General features: G+C 38.5%; 2 protein-coding genes and 1 long non-coding RNA gene across 4 annotated transcripts in view; 1 reads left to right on the forward strand and 2 right to left on the reverse strand.

The window, feature by feature from the left end:
- Window positions 1-1,218: 1,218 nt before the first annotated feature.
- On the reverse strand, window positions 1,219-15,511 carry LOC136764887 (B-cell receptor CD22). Its single transcript, XM_066719254.1, has 9 exons — window positions 15,431-15,511; window positions 14,784-14,912; window positions 13,720-14,085; window positions 13,126-13,392; window positions 12,608-12,877; window positions 11,416-11,503; window positions 4,479-4,530; window positions 3,976-4,109; window positions 1,219-1,909 (listed from the first exon to the last, which is right to left on the reverse strand). The coding sequence occupies exons 2-9, from the start codon at window positions 14,836-14,838 to the stop codon at window positions 1,843-1,845; spliced, it is 1,299 nt and encodes a 432-aa protein (XP_066575351.1). The 5' UTR covers window positions 14,839-14,912; window positions 15,431-15,511; the 3' UTR covers window positions 1,219-1,842.
- LOC136764903 (uncharacterized) lies at window positions 7,285-9,020 on the forward strand. Of its 2 annotated transcripts, XR_010821263.1 has the most exons (4): window positions 7,285-7,516; window positions 8,339-8,476; window positions 8,598-8,648; window positions 8,921-9,020. It is a non-coding gene; the product is annotated as an uncharacterized LOC136764903 (long non-coding RNA). The 2 variants fall into 2 exon arrangements; XR_010821264.1 differs by lacking the exon at window positions 8,598-8,648.
- A 2,397-nt stretch (window positions 15,512-17,908) lies between the features above and the next one.
- The window catches only part of LOC136764882 (IgGFc-binding protein), a 128,373-nt gene continuing 127,738 nt past the window's right edge, over window positions 17,909-18,543 (reverse strand). The window contains exon 21 of the mRNA XM_066719248.1: window positions 17,909-17,972. Coding sequence (XP_066575345.1) covers window positions 17,966-17,972 — 7 coding nt within the window. The 3' untranslated portion in view covers window positions 17,909-17,965. The remainder of the gene's footprint in view (window positions 17,973-18,543) is intronic.

An 18,543-nucleotide genomic window follows, 5' to 3' on the forward strand; every position in this document is an offset into this window, starting at 1 on the left:
AATCCAGACAGTAAAGCGGTTACATCTGAGTGACGCTAACTGTCTTAAAGCAGTGCGGAGCTCCCCCTGAAATACAGCAGCTCTGTGATTTCTGAAGCACCAACACATTTTACATTCATGTCTGAGCAGGACGAGCCTTTACAAGGATGCGATTCTTACTCATTTTATGAAACTGTTCGGGGGCGGAGACATGAACCAAATTGGGGAGAGTGTAGCTGATCTCTTAAACCCCAAACAGCCTCTGTTGCCAATCAGTAACTCGCTCTGCTGGTCCTTCAGAAAACAGAGACCTGCTCTGAAAGGGTATACAGTGTGTCTCAGTGCGGAGTGTCGGTCCGGCCGCGGGTTCGAGTCCATCTTTGATCAGGAAACAAAGAGCTGATGCGCTAATGGACGAGAGAGGGGCGGGACTGTGCCGCGGATCCGGCTCACTGATTGGCTCACCACAGCGCTGCTCATTATGCTACAGTGTGATTGCTCACAAGTGTCTAGCAAACCTGAAACATGTTAATTGCACGTTTATGTATGTAATTCCTCTCTCCAATTATAACAGTAAGTCGTCTTAAGTACATTATTTTGTGCATACATGTAGTGGAGTAAAAGTAAAAGTACTTAAGTAAAGTACAAATACTCGAAAAACGTACTAAAGTACTTTACTTTACACAACTGCAAGTTTCCATACTGGTAAATGGCTCCGTGGTATAGATCAGTATTCAGCAATGGGCTGCCGGCTCAAGCTATAGGATAGAGGATACTAGAGGTTATGTAAGTGTGTGCTAGCTGTCTTATTCATGGAAAATAGTGCAGCTACAGGATACTGTATTACTGCTTACTACTATTATGCACAGTGAAAGAAGAAGCGTCTTGATTATGTGGTTGCCACTGAATGTTATCTCTCTATTTACTTGGTTTGATTTGGACCAGAGATGGAGAATTCTAACTTTTATTGTACAGTATTGTTCTTGCTCTAATCCACTACAGTGGTCAGGCACAATCCAGACACTAGATGTAGTCATATACTGTTTCTATATTGAGTGTGTATATCTGTATAAATAAATATATATACAGCTCTGGAAAAAAAAATAAGAAACCACTTGACTGATTTCTGAACTTGGAGTGGTCTCTTAATTATTTCCAGAGCTGTATATACTATATATATTTATTCATCTGGGTGAGGGCATCTGTGAAGAAAACAATATTTTGATATTTTCTCAGAAGCAGAGCCATATTATTTATTTTTTACTGTGGAAACAAACAATCCAACAGAAAGGAGTTTGAGATTCTGACATGATTACAAGAAAGAAAGAAAGAAAGAAAGAAAGAAAGAAAAATAAATGAATACAGATCAAATACACTTTCCCAGGCTGAAATTAACATGTTGAGTGTCAGATTGCTGGAGTGCTGAATTGAGTGTTCAGTCATTCTCATCAGCAGGAGTTTAGAGAAGCTGGCCACTGGTCAGAGACTCCTTTGTGATGCAACAAACTCAAATACATGAGGTGTTTATTTATCAGCCACGTCATCAAGATGTGAGTTGCAAGCTTGCAGCAGAACAGGGAGATAAGTAGATTGCATGCTGCCCAAGTTCTTTCATGTCTGTTTTTGCAGTTAATACATTCACCTGTAGCCTACATCTTTTTGTCTCAGTCAGACCCAGGTCCAAAGGGTGTCCAATAAGGACACCTATAAAGCTTACTTTAGGCCTTTTGCAAAACTTTTGCACATGTGGCACATATGCACATGCAATAACAGCCAATGGATCTCATGAACGGGATTCTTCATTGCATAAGTTGCCTTCAGACTGCATTGAGATGGTGACTCCCAACAATCCTTTAATTGTGTTTATGTCTTTACTGAGCTGTAGATAACCGAGGGGTCTTCCGTTTCTGGGTTGGTGGCGGCATCATTGCTGAGAAATAGCAAACACATGACATAGTTTAGATGCAACCAGTCTGAACATTTGCATAACGGACAACTCTGTAAAGATATAAAAGCCATTAGTGTCAAGTTAATACAATGTGACCATGTGAAAACAGAGAAAAAACAAGTTGATAATAACATGCAGCTCACCAAGACTGGATGTCAGTAAGTACAGTGGCTCTCAAAAGTATTCACACCTTTGGACTTTTCCATATTTCATTGTGTTACAAAATGAAATCAGAATGGATTTAATCAGGATTTTTTGTCACTGGTTAAAGTGAAAAATATAATCTGCGAATTGTTCAAAATTAATTACAAATACAAAACAGAAAATGCCTGAATGCATAAATTATAACCCCATTCCGTCAATATTTGGTAGAGGCAGCTTTGGTAGCAATAACAGCCATGAGTCTATGTGGAAAAGTCTCTAACAGCTTTGCACATCTGGACACAGCAATCTTTGCCCATTCTTCTTTGCAAAATTGCAAAAATTCACTTTTAGTGAATAGCAATTTTCAACTCTTTCCACATATTCTCAATTTGATTGAGGTCCGGGCTTTGACTGCACTCCAGGACATTGACCTTTTTGTTACTAAGCCACTCCTGTATGACTTTGGCTGTATGTTTGGGGTCTTTGTTCTGCTGGAAGATACATCTTCTCCCAAGTCCCAGAACTCTCAAAGACTTCAGCAGGGTTTCTTCTAGGATTTATCTGTACTTTGCTGCATCCATTTTGGTCTCATTAGTCTATAGAATCTTCCTCCACTTGGTCTCATGTCTTCTGGCAAACTCTAGCTGAGATTTGATGTGAATTTTTTCAACAATGGCTTTTGTTTTGCCACTCTCCCATCAAGGCCACTTTTGTGAAGCACCTGGGCAGTGTCTCCCAGCTTAGCAGTTGAAGACTGTAACTCCTTTAGAGTTGCTATAGGCCTCTTGCTGGCCTCCCTGACTAGTGCCCTTCTTGCCTGGATACTCAGTTTTTGAGGACGGCCTGATCTAGGCAGATTCACAGTTGTACTATAGTCTCTCCATTTATTAATAATTGACTTTACTGTGCTCTGGGGGATTTTCAATGCCTTGGAAATGGTCTTATATCCTACCCCTGATTGGTGCTTTTGAAGAACCCTATTCGGATTTGATTGAAGTGTTCCTTCGTCTTCATTATGTAGTTTTCTGTTAGAAATTGTACTAACTAACTATCTGTGGGACATCCCAGAGACAGCTGTATTTAACCTGAAATCATGTGACACACCTTAATTGCACAGAGGTGGACTCCATTCAACTAATTACATGACTTCTAAAGACAACTGGTTTCACCACAGCTCAATCAGGTGTGTCATAGCAAAGGGGGTGATTACTTATGCATTCAATTATTTTCATGTTGTAACAATTAAATGTGGAAAAGTCCAAGGGGGTGAATACTTTCGAGAGCCACTGTATCTCTAAATCATTTAGAGACATCTGCAAATGACATCCTGTATGTAGCACAAGATTATCACTTCTTGTTCACTTGTTCAATAATTTCTATGTAACTGAATGAGGAAACAGGAAGTGATGATCTCAGCCAACATACAGAAAGTCATTTGAAGATATATTGATATTATTTGCAGATATCTCTAAATAATTTAAATGTAAATTTAAGTCAAATATATTAATGATAGTTTGCAGGTTTAGTTTGCCAAATTAACATTTAGAGATATCTCTAAATAACTTAAAGATATCGGCAAATCATTTAGAGATATCTTAGAAATGCACCTTAATTAGATATCTGCAAATGGTTTAAAGATATCTGAAATTCAATTCAAGATCTTGAAATAATGTAGAGATATCTCAAAATATTTATCTCTAAATGATAAGTTGGCTTGCCATATTGCCTGTGTGGTAATGTGATAAGCACTGAAATTGAAATGACTGTTGTGTCCTAAATGTGTCCTTTTCTTGTCTTCCAAGCCATGCTTCAGTAGTAGGTGGTCGGCTGGTGGCATTCATCAGTGGAAGAATCACAGGTTGGTGTTAGGGGAGTGGTTTAGGGGCGATGATTTGGAAACTTGCCTGGGCGCTGACTTGTGCTGGAAGTTAACGGTGGCGTAGTTGAGATCATTCCCCTGCACTGCAGCGCTCTGGCTCTGCTCTCTCCCCGGGGAACCTGTTTTTCTCACATTACTGTACAAGTCCTCTGTTGCAGCCTGTGTGGGGTTGGGCACAGACAATGTGAGTGAGACTTATACACAGTTTTGTTGTCTTGATTTTACCACCAACCTCTTTAACTGTATCTCTCTCTCTCTCTCTCCCCTTCTCTTTCTCTCACTTTCTCCATCCCTCTGTCCCTCTATCCCTCCCCCTTCCCTCCTTCTGTCCCTCAGTTTCTTCCCCTCCCTCTCCCTGCCTCCATCTCTCCCTCTCTCTCTGTCTTTTGCTTATATATTAGTGAATCAAACTAATTTGCTACCACTTGGGACCTGGGCTTTTGCTGCTCATACTTTGGCCATTGTTGGAAACCTCACTATTTTACATGCTGCCACACACTTTTTCTGACCTTAAGATTGAACGTTTACCTCTGACACTATGTGTCTGCTGTCGTCTTCTCTGGATGGACCAGTCTTCCTCCTTAGGACATAAGAAGACAAGTGAAGAAGTTATAAAAAGCAGTTTGTGACCTGGCAATTCTGTATCTTGATTAGGGTATTTCACCTGCCATTAATTAAAATTTCATGCAATTGATTTGATAGTGGAACCAGTGGAATAAAAACAAATGGCCAAGAAAATGTTTTTGGAAATCGCACCAAAATAAAATTAAACATACATACATAAAGTACATACATTCATAAATTAAAGCCTGGGCCCATATTCATAAAGCGATTCGGTCATAAATGCCTGAAATATCTGATAGTGATGTCAATTTGCTCCTACTTTTAGTCTTAGGAGTAAAAGCTACTAATAAAGATTCTTTACAATTAAAAGTCCTCCTAACTTGACCAATATTTAGGAGACCTCAGGAGGTTCCCTAACTAGTTAGGAGTAGGGAGACAGCATCAATGTGAAGACGACTGAGCGCAACTTCTGTGAGAGGAAAGGTGATGATGATGAAGAGTTATTGTGGCGATATAGATTGGACAGAAATTGAATATTCTTGGTTAATGAACAAGTCAGAAATGCAGTTTCTTTCGCCACTGTCAGAAATGCAACACTGACAGCAGAGTAAAGGTGGTGACAATGTTGTGGTGTCTGGCAACAGGGGAAATGCAACAATGTAGCAGTGATGATTTGGGACCATCATCACAGCCTTCAAAAAGCAGATTTTCCAATCAAACCATACTGGCATTAACACTCGAGATCGTCCAACAGTTTATTGATTTCCCCATGACCGTGCGCAAATATCCCCAAAACAAGCCACATTCATAATCAATGATTATACTGTAAGATATTATTTGTTAGAATGTATTTTTCTATGGGAAATTCTATGCAATCTGGTTTGGTACAATAAAAAGACTTCTTCCCTTCTATCTAGTTCCCTAAATTCGAAAGAGGCCCCTGGTAGACCCTGGCTTATCTATGTGTCCAGAGTCCAAAAGATACCTGTCCTCTGATTGACTCCTTGCCAATCTCCAAAGACCCCTACCTCTAAGCTACATCTGTATCACACACCCTTCTCATGGTGTTGTGCTGCCAAAATGTGATTGGTTGAAAGGAAACCTCATAAAACTAGGGACAAACAAAGAGAAGTTAGTTCAAGAGTTCAAGGAGTTCAAGAAGAAGGAGATCATGACAAGAGAGGAGCAGGAGGAAGAGAGAGACACACCACTGCCTGCCTGACAAGACTGACCTAAACTACCCTGTAAGAAGAGGAAAAATAGGGTATTATCTGTTTCTTTCTGTTATCCAGCAGAAACTTGATATTACTTATTTTCAGTAATATAATTAAATTATATTGGTTTTCTATTTTTGTCACAAATAAATGATTATTGCACATCTGTGACTTGACCGCATCTTCCCTCTAAAAAGATTCTTAAAAGAGAAACCAATTGACCAATTAACCAATATTGACCAAAATGAGTTTTCAGTTCAACTATTTATTTAGATTGACTGAAAAAACCAAGCATATCAAATTCTCTTACAATACCTATATAATCAGTGCTGGACTATATTCATCAAGGGTTTTACATTACACAGATTATATATCTGATTATTTTTTAACTAAATAAAATTTAAAAATAAGCAGCAAAATGAATGAAAAATGATCCAGCTCATACAAAGCATATTGTAATGATTTAGGGGTTCTGGCCACAAAGGGAACTTGAACCTCGTTCTCAGGCACCACAATGCAGGAGTCTTACCACATCACTAAAAGGCCCAGGCCTCTTAGCAAGGCTCGAAATCGCTATAATATTCATCATAAACTGTTACACTTTCTTTAAAATAATCTCATATAAACCATACAAGTGGAATGACACGGAATGACAGAAGAACCGTCACTCAAACGTAGTGGACCAATGGAGAGCCATGACCAACGCCTCCCTCTAAGCCCCACCCTCACGACAAAACTACCAAAACTGGTAACAAACGACAGCAAAGAAACTGGCGGCGAAAGCAAAGATCATAGCATCACAACCAAATACAGCGACTCCACTGCTCTCGCTTTAATATTATTTCCTCTCAATTATCAGTTTTTTCTCAACTTTTTTTTTGTTTGGTTACAATATTTTATATTTTGAATTCGTTACTTGTGGCGCTAATTTGAGCCCATATAGTAGCTCTTCAAATGTTTGCTCACCAATAGGGGTGTAACGATTCGACGCATTTTCGATTCGGTTCAGTTTTCGATTGTAGTTGTTATTTTTCTTCACACACTTGTCTCCAAATTAATAACCCTTTTTGATAAAAATCGAACAATTATTTTAACACTGCCAGCCAGGAAATCAACAATAACAGTATCAACAGTAAATGAACAGTAAGGGCTTATGAAACGCACTTTAATGGACTTAAGTAGCTCTAGATTTGCATGAACAGTTTTTTTTCTGGAGTTTCATGATTGAATTCAAGGATCGTTAGAAACTCGCTGAGCCGATCAGAGGAGCTGTATCAGCTGCCATTATTTAACTGTGTATCAAAACGTGCACTTATACATGCACACGAATAATAATAATAAAACGAACTTATAAATTGGTATGCACATATCTTAGAAGACATATACAATTATAAAACAAATAATTAGTTATAAAATTAGCATGAAAGTTTAATATTACATAGTCACTGCGACCTTTCCAACAGGGGGCGCTAAATATCCTCTATGTAAATTAGATAGTCAACTCCGCCTAATTTACATGGGAACGTTTGTGTTACCCGAAACGGTGCATTATGGGAGTTGCATGAAGTTTCGGTGTATTTTTTTCCCTCTCTATGTAATGGATTTCCAGTGGTCTCTCTTAAAAACGATTGCATTTTTAACACGATGCACCTGGGTTGTATTAGAGCAGCCCTTCTCACACATGTGAGAAAAGCGGGAGCTGATCTTGTTTAAACGCGGAGTCTGTGGTGGTTGTGAAGAGCCCGCACTCCGCCATTTCTCAGAAGAGGATCAGTAAACAGCGATATGGTGAGGCATTTTCATTTACTTCTGTTGTGTTTTCCAGAAAATTGCGATCATGAATAAACCAGAGATCATAGCCAAAGCAACTGCAACAGAAATGTGCAATATTTCTATACAGCTGTGTCAGTTTTCTTTACTAAACACTACAATCGCCCACATTTCGCACCACATACAACCGCAGCGCCCGAGCAATGCGCGGCTGCTTTGAAACGGAAAAATAAAGACGTAGATCAAACTTGTGAAAATTAACGTGTTTTTCTTATTTTTTCAAAACTGGTGTATACATCGGTATGCACATATCTGAGCAGATTTATTCATTTATAAAACATAAATAACCAATTATACAAATAGCATACAACTAACACATCCCGTCTTATTGCAAAGTGAAGCGCTTATTTTATACTAAATGGTCAGACAGCGACTGATCACGGCATTGATCCGGATCCTGGGTTTGACTGAATTGCAGGGAAAACCAGAGACTTGCTGAGGCGGTCAGGACAGACGAGCTCAGGGCAAATCTGCTTATAAAATAATGATGATAATTTATAACCGCTCTAGTGTTAATTACATTTTAAAACAGGCTACAGAGTAACAGTAACAAAACTAAAAACTAAAAAAACACCAGAGGTTTATTACAATACAACAATTACATTATAGAGAAACAGACCCGTTAAGGGTTCTTAATGCTTTAGAATTGGTGGAGGCTGCAATACTCTGATATACTGTTTGACCTCATTTTAAAAGATAGTTTTTTTATGACTACATTTATGAATGTGGACTTTTGCCAATATAATAAGATGAAATAATAATCACTTTCTTTTTCTTTAGTGTATTCAGAGAAGGCCACGTCCGCTCCCTGACATCAGATATGGTCTTCATTTGTAATGAAAAATATTTGATCATTATCTGTTTGCTTGAAGTCATGCATGTGGAATAATATGGATTCTCATTATAATTATGTAATTTGTAAGTATTTTCATTCTTCCAATTGATGCTATAATTGTTCTCTACCTTTTTTGTCTTGGAGCAAATACTAATATTCAATTTGTCATTCTTAAAAAAAAAAAAAAAAATAATTCCTGACGAGGATGAACACAACCAGTTGGTCGAGAAAGTAGAGGAGTTTGAGGGATTTTCAGTAAGTGTAATCACGTTATTACAATTATAATCCCCCCCCTTGCAATATTTATGCCATTTTAGGAAAGATTTGGGGCTTTAAAATCAAGTGGATTGTGCCAAGTGGTCAGGTGAAAGAATTAAACTTACCAAACATTAGTCACGTAATTGTATTTTTTACTCCTTTTTGCAAGAGTAGTATTTGTGTAACGTATCCGGTGAACACGCATGATTTTCCATTGATATTCCACAAATCGCATTGTATTTACAGCATGATTTGATTTTCTATTCCAGAATGGAACATGGAAAACTGTACAAAATGAAGACTGCAGTACAAGTGCTTAATCAAATTGAAACATTGTACAGATCCCTAATAAATACATTTCTGAAGATATTACTGTGTGTGTGTCTTGAATCTAATTACTGAATATCCATGTCACAATGATCCACAGTGAGCATAGTTAGCTCACAGGGGGCTCACATTCTTCACTATTACAGTAAACGCGCTTTTCACTACTGTGCCCAATATAAAATAATTAGCATCAAACAGGTAATGATCAAACATTGATCCAGAGACCTGGGTTTGCAACGAGATCAAAACTGAATTCCACAGGAAAGACAGAAACTCGCTGAGCCGATCACAGGCAGACTAGCACTATAGCAGCTGCAAATCTGCTAATACAATACATAATGACCATAAAATATGAATATATGACTAGCAGAACATCACCACGATTATAACTTTCACAATGACTAATTTTCATTACAAAGCCCAGATTGTCGGCTATATTGTATTCAGTATATCCTACCGCATGAACTGCAGGCTCCCTGGTTGGAGATGGATGTGTTTACAACTTATTACATCTGAGGAGTTCACAGCCGAAATGCGTAGAGGAATGTCATTCAATATTTAGTGACATGGAAGGACGGAAGCGGAAACATGCACACATGTAGACATATTCTGCTGTCGTTTTGTTTTTCTTATACTTCAATTAATATTGGTTTGGCGAAGTCAGATAAATAAATAAATCACGACCCCGTCTTTCAGTTCGATGGTCGAAATGAAACGCTCGTTTCGATCGATCTTCGATTTCGATTAAACAGTATACACCCCTAGTGACTAATACTGGTGGCTAGACAGCTAGTTAGCTCAGCTAACCGGACACTAGTGATGCGCAGTTCGGGAACGACTCGTTCTTTTTGAGCGACTCATTTTGGTGGCCGATGGGACTCGGATCAGTGACGCAGTGAATCGGCTCTTTTGATTCGCTGTGAGCAGCAGCGGCGCTCAGGAGCCGCAGACCCGCCGTCGACGCCCCTTCAGTGACTCTGACTCTCAGTCCGGCGGATTCGTTCGTCCTGACGAGTCGCTGATTGCTATGAAACTGAAGACCGTGTGTGCCATTTGCTTCCCAATTCCCTCTTGCTTAGTGCATAAGAAAGACCTCTGTATGAGCCAAAATGGCGTCAGATACATCATCCAGACCGAGTATAGACTACTGTCAGAAAACGAGATTAGACGTTTAAGCAAAATATTATATACTGTACATAATGTGTGTGTGTGTATTAAAGTCCGTATTCATTGGGTACATCTGCCAAACAAAGCAAAAATATATAATACATCGCTATGAGGTCTGTTTTTGTATTGTTTTATACACATAAAACATTTGCACAAATTATTATTAATACTTGCAAGTCATCTTGAGGTAAATCAACAAAATGACCTATAATATTATTGAGATTAATAATAATTGAGATACACCTATGCGTAAGACATGTATGTAATGATATTATTATTATTATTATTATTATTATTATTATTATTATTATTATTTCTTAGCAGACTCCCTTGTCCAAACAATATATTAAATTTAATTAGATTAATCGTGTTGGCTAAAAAATGTTAATGCTTCAAACTGTTGTTATCTACAGGACGTTAAATATATATGTGTCACAACTGTATTTAATTTAACCCAGTCACATATAGACTTTTCCTGGCTTTCGTTCATTCCGGTTCAAGTCTCTGTAACCCGTCCTGGTTCGGGCTGCATTGTGCGAGTCACTGAATCATTGAACGAATCGAGTCACTAAAAATAATCGAACTGCCCAGCACTAGTGGACTAGTGACTTCAAAGCTTCATTGATTGACCTGCTGTAACATCACACACACACTGTGATTGGCCTGCTGAGTGCTGTGGGCGGGATGCTGGACATTTGAATGTATCGCTCCTTCTTTATTGGTCTTTAACAAATGCCTTTTTAAAAGTAGTGAAGTACAATAATTCACTAAAAACATACTTAAATAGTAGTAAAATGACCCAATCTGAAAAATGCTCAAATAAGTACAAGTACACGAAAAAGCTACTCAATTACAGGAATGAGAGTAGTTGTAATTCGTTACTTTCCACCCCTGTCAGCCACCCTGCTGAAGTAAAACACCAGCCAGTTCCAACACATCATATTTGATAGTAAATTAGCAGCAAAATGCTTCAGTTCCTCTTTGTAGTTTCCTATGATCTTGTCATGCTCAGTTTTTATTTATACTTGGCTACAGAAAAGGAAACGATCATGCCATCCCATACCCTGGCAGAGTCAAGTCTGACGCGGGCAACATTGCAGATTACTGGAGCAACCAAGAGGTATCCATCTCTTTAAAACCTTAGACCTCAGCTGATAAAGTGCGGGAGGGAGCATACTCAGTCCACTCTCCATGTCATGTAGATGTCACACAGAGCCAATGCAGACACGTTATATCGTGATCGTAGTTTCCAGACTCCACCCATTCTCACCTCTTGATGCAGATGATGAACACGACAGCGACCACTATTACAGGCACTAGGCTTCCAAATACAGCCAGAAGGAGCCTGGTGATGTTCCCTGGAACAGAGGAGAAAATTAAGAGACACAGTAATGGGATCTCAGTTTGAAAAGCAAAAGAGGGGATTTTGAGGTATGCTTAGAAATCAGCAGAAGTTTAAAAAAAGCTCAGATCAACAAGGGCAACTTACAGGGATATTGGTAGGGAAGGATGATACAAATTCATTCTTAACAATTAAAAGTACTCCTAACTCAATCAATATTTAGGAGACCTCACGAGGTCCTCTAACTAGTTAGGAGTTGGCAGCAATGAGAGACGACTGAGCACACCTTGCGTGAGAGGAAAGGTGTTACAGCGGTGTGATGATGAAGAGTTATTGTGGTGATATAGACTGGACAGAAATTAAATATTCTTGTTACTGAACAAGTCAGAAATGCAGTTTCTTCTGCCACTGTCAGAAATGCGGCCTTGTCAGCACTGTCATCATTCTACTGTTTATTGAATTCCCCACCACTGCCTGGAAAATACCCACAAAACAAGCCGCATTCATAATCAACAGGCTAGCCTATTCATCAAGGGTTTTACATTACACACATTATATATCCGACTATTTTTCAACATGAATAAAAGTAAAAATAATCCGCAAAATGATTGAAAATGTATCCACTCATACAAACCATATTCATAATAAACTGTATGTGTGGTGACGAATGCATGTTAGCATTAATTTTATACAAAACATAAAAAGTGTCCGAAATAGTGAACTGAAATTGAAACTGGGGCTGTATTGTAAGTTCAACTGTGCACCATTTCATTATTGTTGGACTATCAGTTTGAATTAATCTCTGCAAGTGGGACTCGTGTAGCACGTGTGGTCAGAGCCCCCGCTTGGATTTGAACCACCATCTCTCCCATCACTCTTCTGTGCTCACCTAGGGATGATGTCATGGTAATGAGCTTGTACACTATGAGCCCTGTTATACTAGCATTTGGTGTTTACAAGTGCAGAAATGTGCAGTATTCCTTTGAGTGAGTAAACATTTTCTACAAAGATATAGAATTTGGACTGGGCAGCGTTCTGAATTGTCTAGGAATTTGCAGGTTTTCAACAGTGTCTTCCTCATAGTTCTGTTTTTTGATGTATCGTATTAAATGTATCATACCTGTCACTGGCAGAGGTACAGCTGTAGAGTTGTGAGCTCCATGTTTATTGTGTGCTTCACAGTAGTACTGCCCACTGTCTCCAGGGCTGATGTTTGTAATGGTGATACTCTGCCCTGATCCGTTCTCCCAGACAGCAGCTCCATTGGTCTTAAACCAGGTGTAGTTCTGCACTGGTGGGTTTGCATTGCTGCTGCAGGTCAGGGTGACAGAACTGCCTTCCACTATTTCACCAGAGGGGCTGACTGACACTGAGGTGTTCTTTGGGGTGTCTGGAAGAAAGCAGTCAACTGTCATTTAGTTGTTTCACTATAAATATGTACTACCAGTACTCTTCTTATTATATTGTTATAATACATTCCTATTCAGTGTCCTCTATCAAAGAAGGTCTTCAGTTTTTCACTTTAATAAAATGTCTAGTAAACCTGGTCTACGTTAAGAGTTTAGTGACAAAATGTACAGAATCATTCACACCTTCAAACTGACAAACTGGAAATATTATTTTCATCTGTAGACTCACATTCAACGTTCAAAGTGATCTGTGGAGACTGCACACTTGTATTGTCTTTTGCAGCACAGGAGTAGTTTCCAAAGTGTTCATAGGAAACATTATTAAAGCTCAGTGTGTTTGATGTGGTGTTGTAGGTGGGCCGGCCATCCTTAAACCAGGTGAACTCTGTCTGGTTTGGAGAGCAGCTCTGTGTGCTGCAGGTCAGGGTCACATTGTCTCCTTCTAGAATGACTGAGTTGTGTCTTGTTGTTTTCACTTTAACTGTCAAGGGACCATCTGGTACAAAGGAAAATAAATTAGCTGTTCGTTCAGATTATGAATGGATCTGACAGGTGCTCTGCTTGAATGGGTACTGTGGGATCCAGTAGGAAACACAGACCTGATTGAAGTGTTCAGCAACTGAGCAAGATAAGCAGTTGGAAGGAGGACTTGTCTAAATAAAGGAGTCTTGTATAACCATCAGGCACAAAGGAGAAGCAAACGATAAACAAAGAGAAAAACAAATCGCTGTAATGTATTGTTTCCAAACAAAGAAATAAATAAAAATGTACAATTGTACATTTGATACATGTATTTTAGTTAAAAGGGATTTTAAAATCTTACCAGCAACACTGAGGTTCACTCCATTCAGACCCAGGACTGATTTTGGTTTTCTGTCTATTGTTATTCTGAAGTAATATTTCCTGCTGTCAGAGCTCCTTATACCTGTCAACTTGAAGCTGCAGCTCCTGTCTTGTTCAGTATACTGCACTCTGCCTGTGTAGTTAGTGTCGAGATGTTCCTCTCTACTGTGATAAATAAAGGGGGGTTGATCATAGTTACTATTATTTGGTAAATTCGTCCACTTCCTCTCTGTCACTGTGGCATTGTCAGGATATTCGTAGGTACAGGGTATGAGCACAGAGGAGCCCCTCAGGGCACAGATCTGTGACACTGGATACGTCACCACCAGAGTACCACCCAGCACACCTGCAAAACACCAGTTAAATAATCAGTACACCGAGAAAGCAATTAATCAATATTACATATAGGAAGAACACCAAACTTACAGAAGAAAGCCCTTGAGACATACCAAGGTAAAACAAAAGACTGCTTTGAATGGAAACAAAAACATGAATGGCAGCACAGAGTAATATTTACATAATACAAATTCTACTTAAACTGTAAAAAGGTAATGAAACAAAAGATGTAGTAACTTATTTAGAATGTGTCCAAGCTATACAGTTATTAAGACCTTTACATTAAAACTACATTACATTAAAAATAATTTACAAACATGACCAGGTGAAAAAATGTTATAGATAATGATGTAATCTAATTTGTCAATAATAATAATAATAATAATAATAATAATAATAATAATAATAATAATAATCTTCACAATAAACACCATCATCATAATTGACATTCTAATAAGATAATTGTGTTGGATGAGTTGTTAGAGAGTGAGTGAGTGAATGAGTGAGTGAGTATTAGTTTTGTCATGTCAGTTGTTTTACTGATATCTGTATACATTGCAGATCTTGCATATGATCACACTGCTTATTATATGCAGTTGTTTATGACATGCTGGCCTCACATTAATAAGCTTTTATTTAACAGGTGTTATCTCCATTTGCTGTGGCTGTAGTCGGTGTTCAAATACTGAATCCGGCAGTCAGTGTTACCAGGCAGGAGGAGCAGAGTCGCCCCCAGTAAGCGCAGCGTCTCTTCCACACCCATAGCTGCAGCTTCAGTTCTGTCCTTCTGCTCTCTGTCAAGGATAAAAACCAGACTACGCTCCCAGAGGCAGGTCACTGGAGAGATGGGAGAGAGAGAGAGAGAGAGAGAGAGAGAGAGAGAGATGGAGAATGGTCCAAAGAACCCCCCCCAAAAAAAAATACATTCTGTTCTCTCTTCATTTGGCAAAATGTGAAGGAAATATTTAAATCACACAACTGGGTTAAATTTCCACTTGCAGTTTTGCATATTAAACAAGTCACATTTTCAATGCAATGCAAAAATATTTTTTCTTTCTTTGTTTCTTTCTTTCTTTCTTTCTTTCTTAGCAGTCATCCTTACAGTTCCTGCAACATATACACGTTTCTCAAAACATCCAGTCAACATGTAAATAGACACAATGTAAAATATAAGGCCTAATAAAAGACAACTAAAATCAAGCACAAACAGACTAAAACGAATAATGTGTATGCAGGGAGCTAGCATTATCTCTATGCTGTGGTGTTATGGTGTTGGAGAACTTGACCTACTCAAGCAGGATTTATGTTATTACTTCCCAAGTAGTGGTGTTATTGTGCTGTGATCTGTAACTCACCTTTGCCAACAATCAGCAATTAGGAGCTCCTTTCCACACAGACTCTTCTCACTGACTAATTACATAAGTGTGGGCTTCAGCCACTGATATTGTTTAACAATTAAGCGACTCAGCAAAACAAAATATAATCATTTCCCCTTTTTCCCCCACCCTCTCTCTCTCTCTCCCTCCTTCTCTCTCTGACAGAAAAACACAGGAACTTATATTTTGCAATTAAACGTCAAAACAAAGTTGGTTGTTTAGTTTTCTTCCTCCTATCTGTTTTTGTTTTTTACAGTTAGTCACTCAATGTTGTGTTAATGACTCTCTGCTAATTGTGTACAGTGTAGGTCTTCATTGGATTCCTGAGCTTTCCTCTTATGAACAGAATTTATTTTATAATTCAATAACCATGGAGATACATTATTATTATTATTATTATTATTATTATTATTATTATTATTATTATTATTATTATTATTCTTGGCAGATGCCCTTATCCATCAATCATTACAAATTCAATTTAACTAAAACATAGCAATTCAAAACATTAAAAACATTGCAGGTCTTATCTACATGTACAATGTCTCTGGTCCATAGCGCATCATTCATGACTCTAATGAGATTTGGGGTGCAAATGCAAACACAGAGGTTTATAATATTACTACATGTGTGGATCAGGGAATATTACTGCAGTGATTTTTTTTATTATTATTTCTTATGGTGGGATGTGGAGAGAGTCTGCTACATAGGCCTACATAGACATTATTTATATATTTGTTTTGCAGACACCACGTTTGACACTTTTAATCTCTGATACACATATGCAACAGATAAGGAAAAAGAGGAAAGCAAAAGAAGAAGTTTTGTATGTTTTGTCATCTGTTTAGCATGCTATTTGCCTGCAATGGAAATGTCAAGTTTGTGGTTTGACAGAATGTGCAGAGAGCCTGTTTAGGTTCACTACCTTACTCTGCACTGGACAAACCGGCATCCCCTTAGCCTATGAGCCCTGGGCCTGAGCCCTATTCACTCTTGTGCCATTCTTGAGCTGCTGCACCTGCCCCAACCCGCTGAAGTTAAGCTACTAGTGAGGGTTGAAGCTGCACTATTAAGCACTTATGTTTCTCACTCTCTGTTGGCAGGTGGCCCCCTGGGTTGTATTTATCAGTGTTGCATACATGTGGCCCTTGTCTTACACTTGAAGAGTGTTTGCATGCAGCACTTAAAACCAATACTCTGTGTCAGTCCAGATAGCTGCTGGTTGTCACTCGATTATGGTTATTGGGAATATAGGTTGTCTTAATAAGAAAGGTTGGGTCTGGTTCATTACATGTCATGTTTTCATGTATTGAGAGTTTATAATTGCTCTGCATAATAAGTTTTTTAGAAAAATATCAAATAACATTTAATCATTTGGAGACCCTGACTACTCAGTAAAGATGTTTAATTTTACATTGACATTTTACAGGTTCATATATACATGTAAATATGTAAATCTGTCTTCCTGTCTGCCTGCCTGTCTGCCTGCCTGCTCATCTGCCGGCCAGTCTGTCTTTCTGTCTGTCCATCCATCTGTCCGCCCACCCAGTATCTTGTCTTTTATCTTCATCCTTAACTCTGCCCGGGTGGGGCAGTGCTGTTGTACCCTTGAGCAAGGTACTTCACTTAGATTGCTCCAGTAAAATGCCCAGCTGTATAAATGGGTACAAATATAAGTCGCCGTGGATAAGAGCGTAAGCTAAATGACAAATAATGTCTTTAGAAAAGAGAGGCATTTTGGAAACTCTTCAAAGACCATGTATTGATATACTTTGTCAAATGCAGAGTTTTGAGATTGGTTTCCGCATTCTGTCATGTTAGCAGTTGTCAGTGTGTTTAATATTCAATATGACACTATGGTGTTGTGAAATATGAAGGTTTAATATTGTTTGCTCACATCCTAGACTCGTTTGGCAAGAGCTGCCAGGAGAGAGAACTGCTAGAGTCGGTTAAAATAGAGATAGTGATAGTATATAAATAATGAGCTAATCTTGTAAAGAGCTTTTTCTACTGTTTCCTTTTATGCACCAGAAACAGAAGAAAAATGTAAGTAATTTGCATGTGGCTTCAGTGTGTGAATCTGAGCTCACTCATGGCTCAAGGTGCAATGAAAATCATTCATTCTTCTTTTTCTTATTCTCCATATCAAGTGTATGGAAATCTTAACAACCACTTCCAGCTGTTGGATAGTTCTGTGCATATGGTATAGAGACATTGTGGGTGATTGCAAAATAAAATACGCATTGATGAAGAAATAATTTTATTTCGTTTCCTTTCTAAGAAGAAGGAAAGTGTACACCAGACTTGCTCAGGATGATTCTAGTGTTCTGTCTGTGCTGTTCTACAGTAATCTCTAACACGTCATTGGGCTGCTGTTGGCTAATTGTCTATGCATTATGTTGTAAGTCGCCCTGGATAAGGGCATCTGCCAAGAAATAATAATAATAATAATAATAATAATAATAAAGAAGCAAGAATGGGCGAAGGAAGGTCTTGGCTCTCTCTTCTGATGGCTTAGTCACTGCAGGACAGAAGAAATTGAGAAAATTAGAACTCAGATGAGATTAACATCTTTAATTGGTTTGTTTTGTTATTCATTGTCCCTTGAGATGGGACCTCATGATGTATTGATTATTAATGGTCTGCTGAAAAACAATAAAAACATATTGCTAACAACACAATCTTTTTCATTTTAAGAGGGTGTCACATTGTGGATTTTATTTCAGGGGCAGAGCTGCCTTCTGAGAGTGATGTCATTTAAAACAGCTCCAGGAAAAAAGGTTGGTTATTATTATTTGTAGTGCTCCCTGAGGTGCAACCGTGACAGGTAGCTTTTCTGTAAACTAGTTCTGGCATTCATTTGTCCTTGTTTTTCTGCTGTGCAGCACAACGGCCTCTTGACTATCAGCTAAAAGTTACTCTTTATGCATAAGATTATTATGTAAAAATATATCATCCCAGTTACCAGGCTTCTCTTCTCGAACCCTTACTGAGGATGCAGGTGACGTGAGTGGGGCAGCAGCCTAGGGCCCTGTTCCTCACCGCACACTGGGTGTTGGCTGGGCAGGAGGTCTCCTCGCATACAGAGTTGT

The sequence above is a fragment of the Amia ocellicauda genome, chromosome 12, assembly GCF_036373705.1.
Source record: "Amia ocellicauda isolate fAmiCal2 chromosome 12, fAmiCal2.hap1, whole genome shotgun sequence".
Classification (NCBI taxonomy): domain Eukaryota; kingdom Metazoa; phylum Chordata; class Actinopteri; order Amiiformes; family Amiidae; genus Amia; species Amia ocellicauda.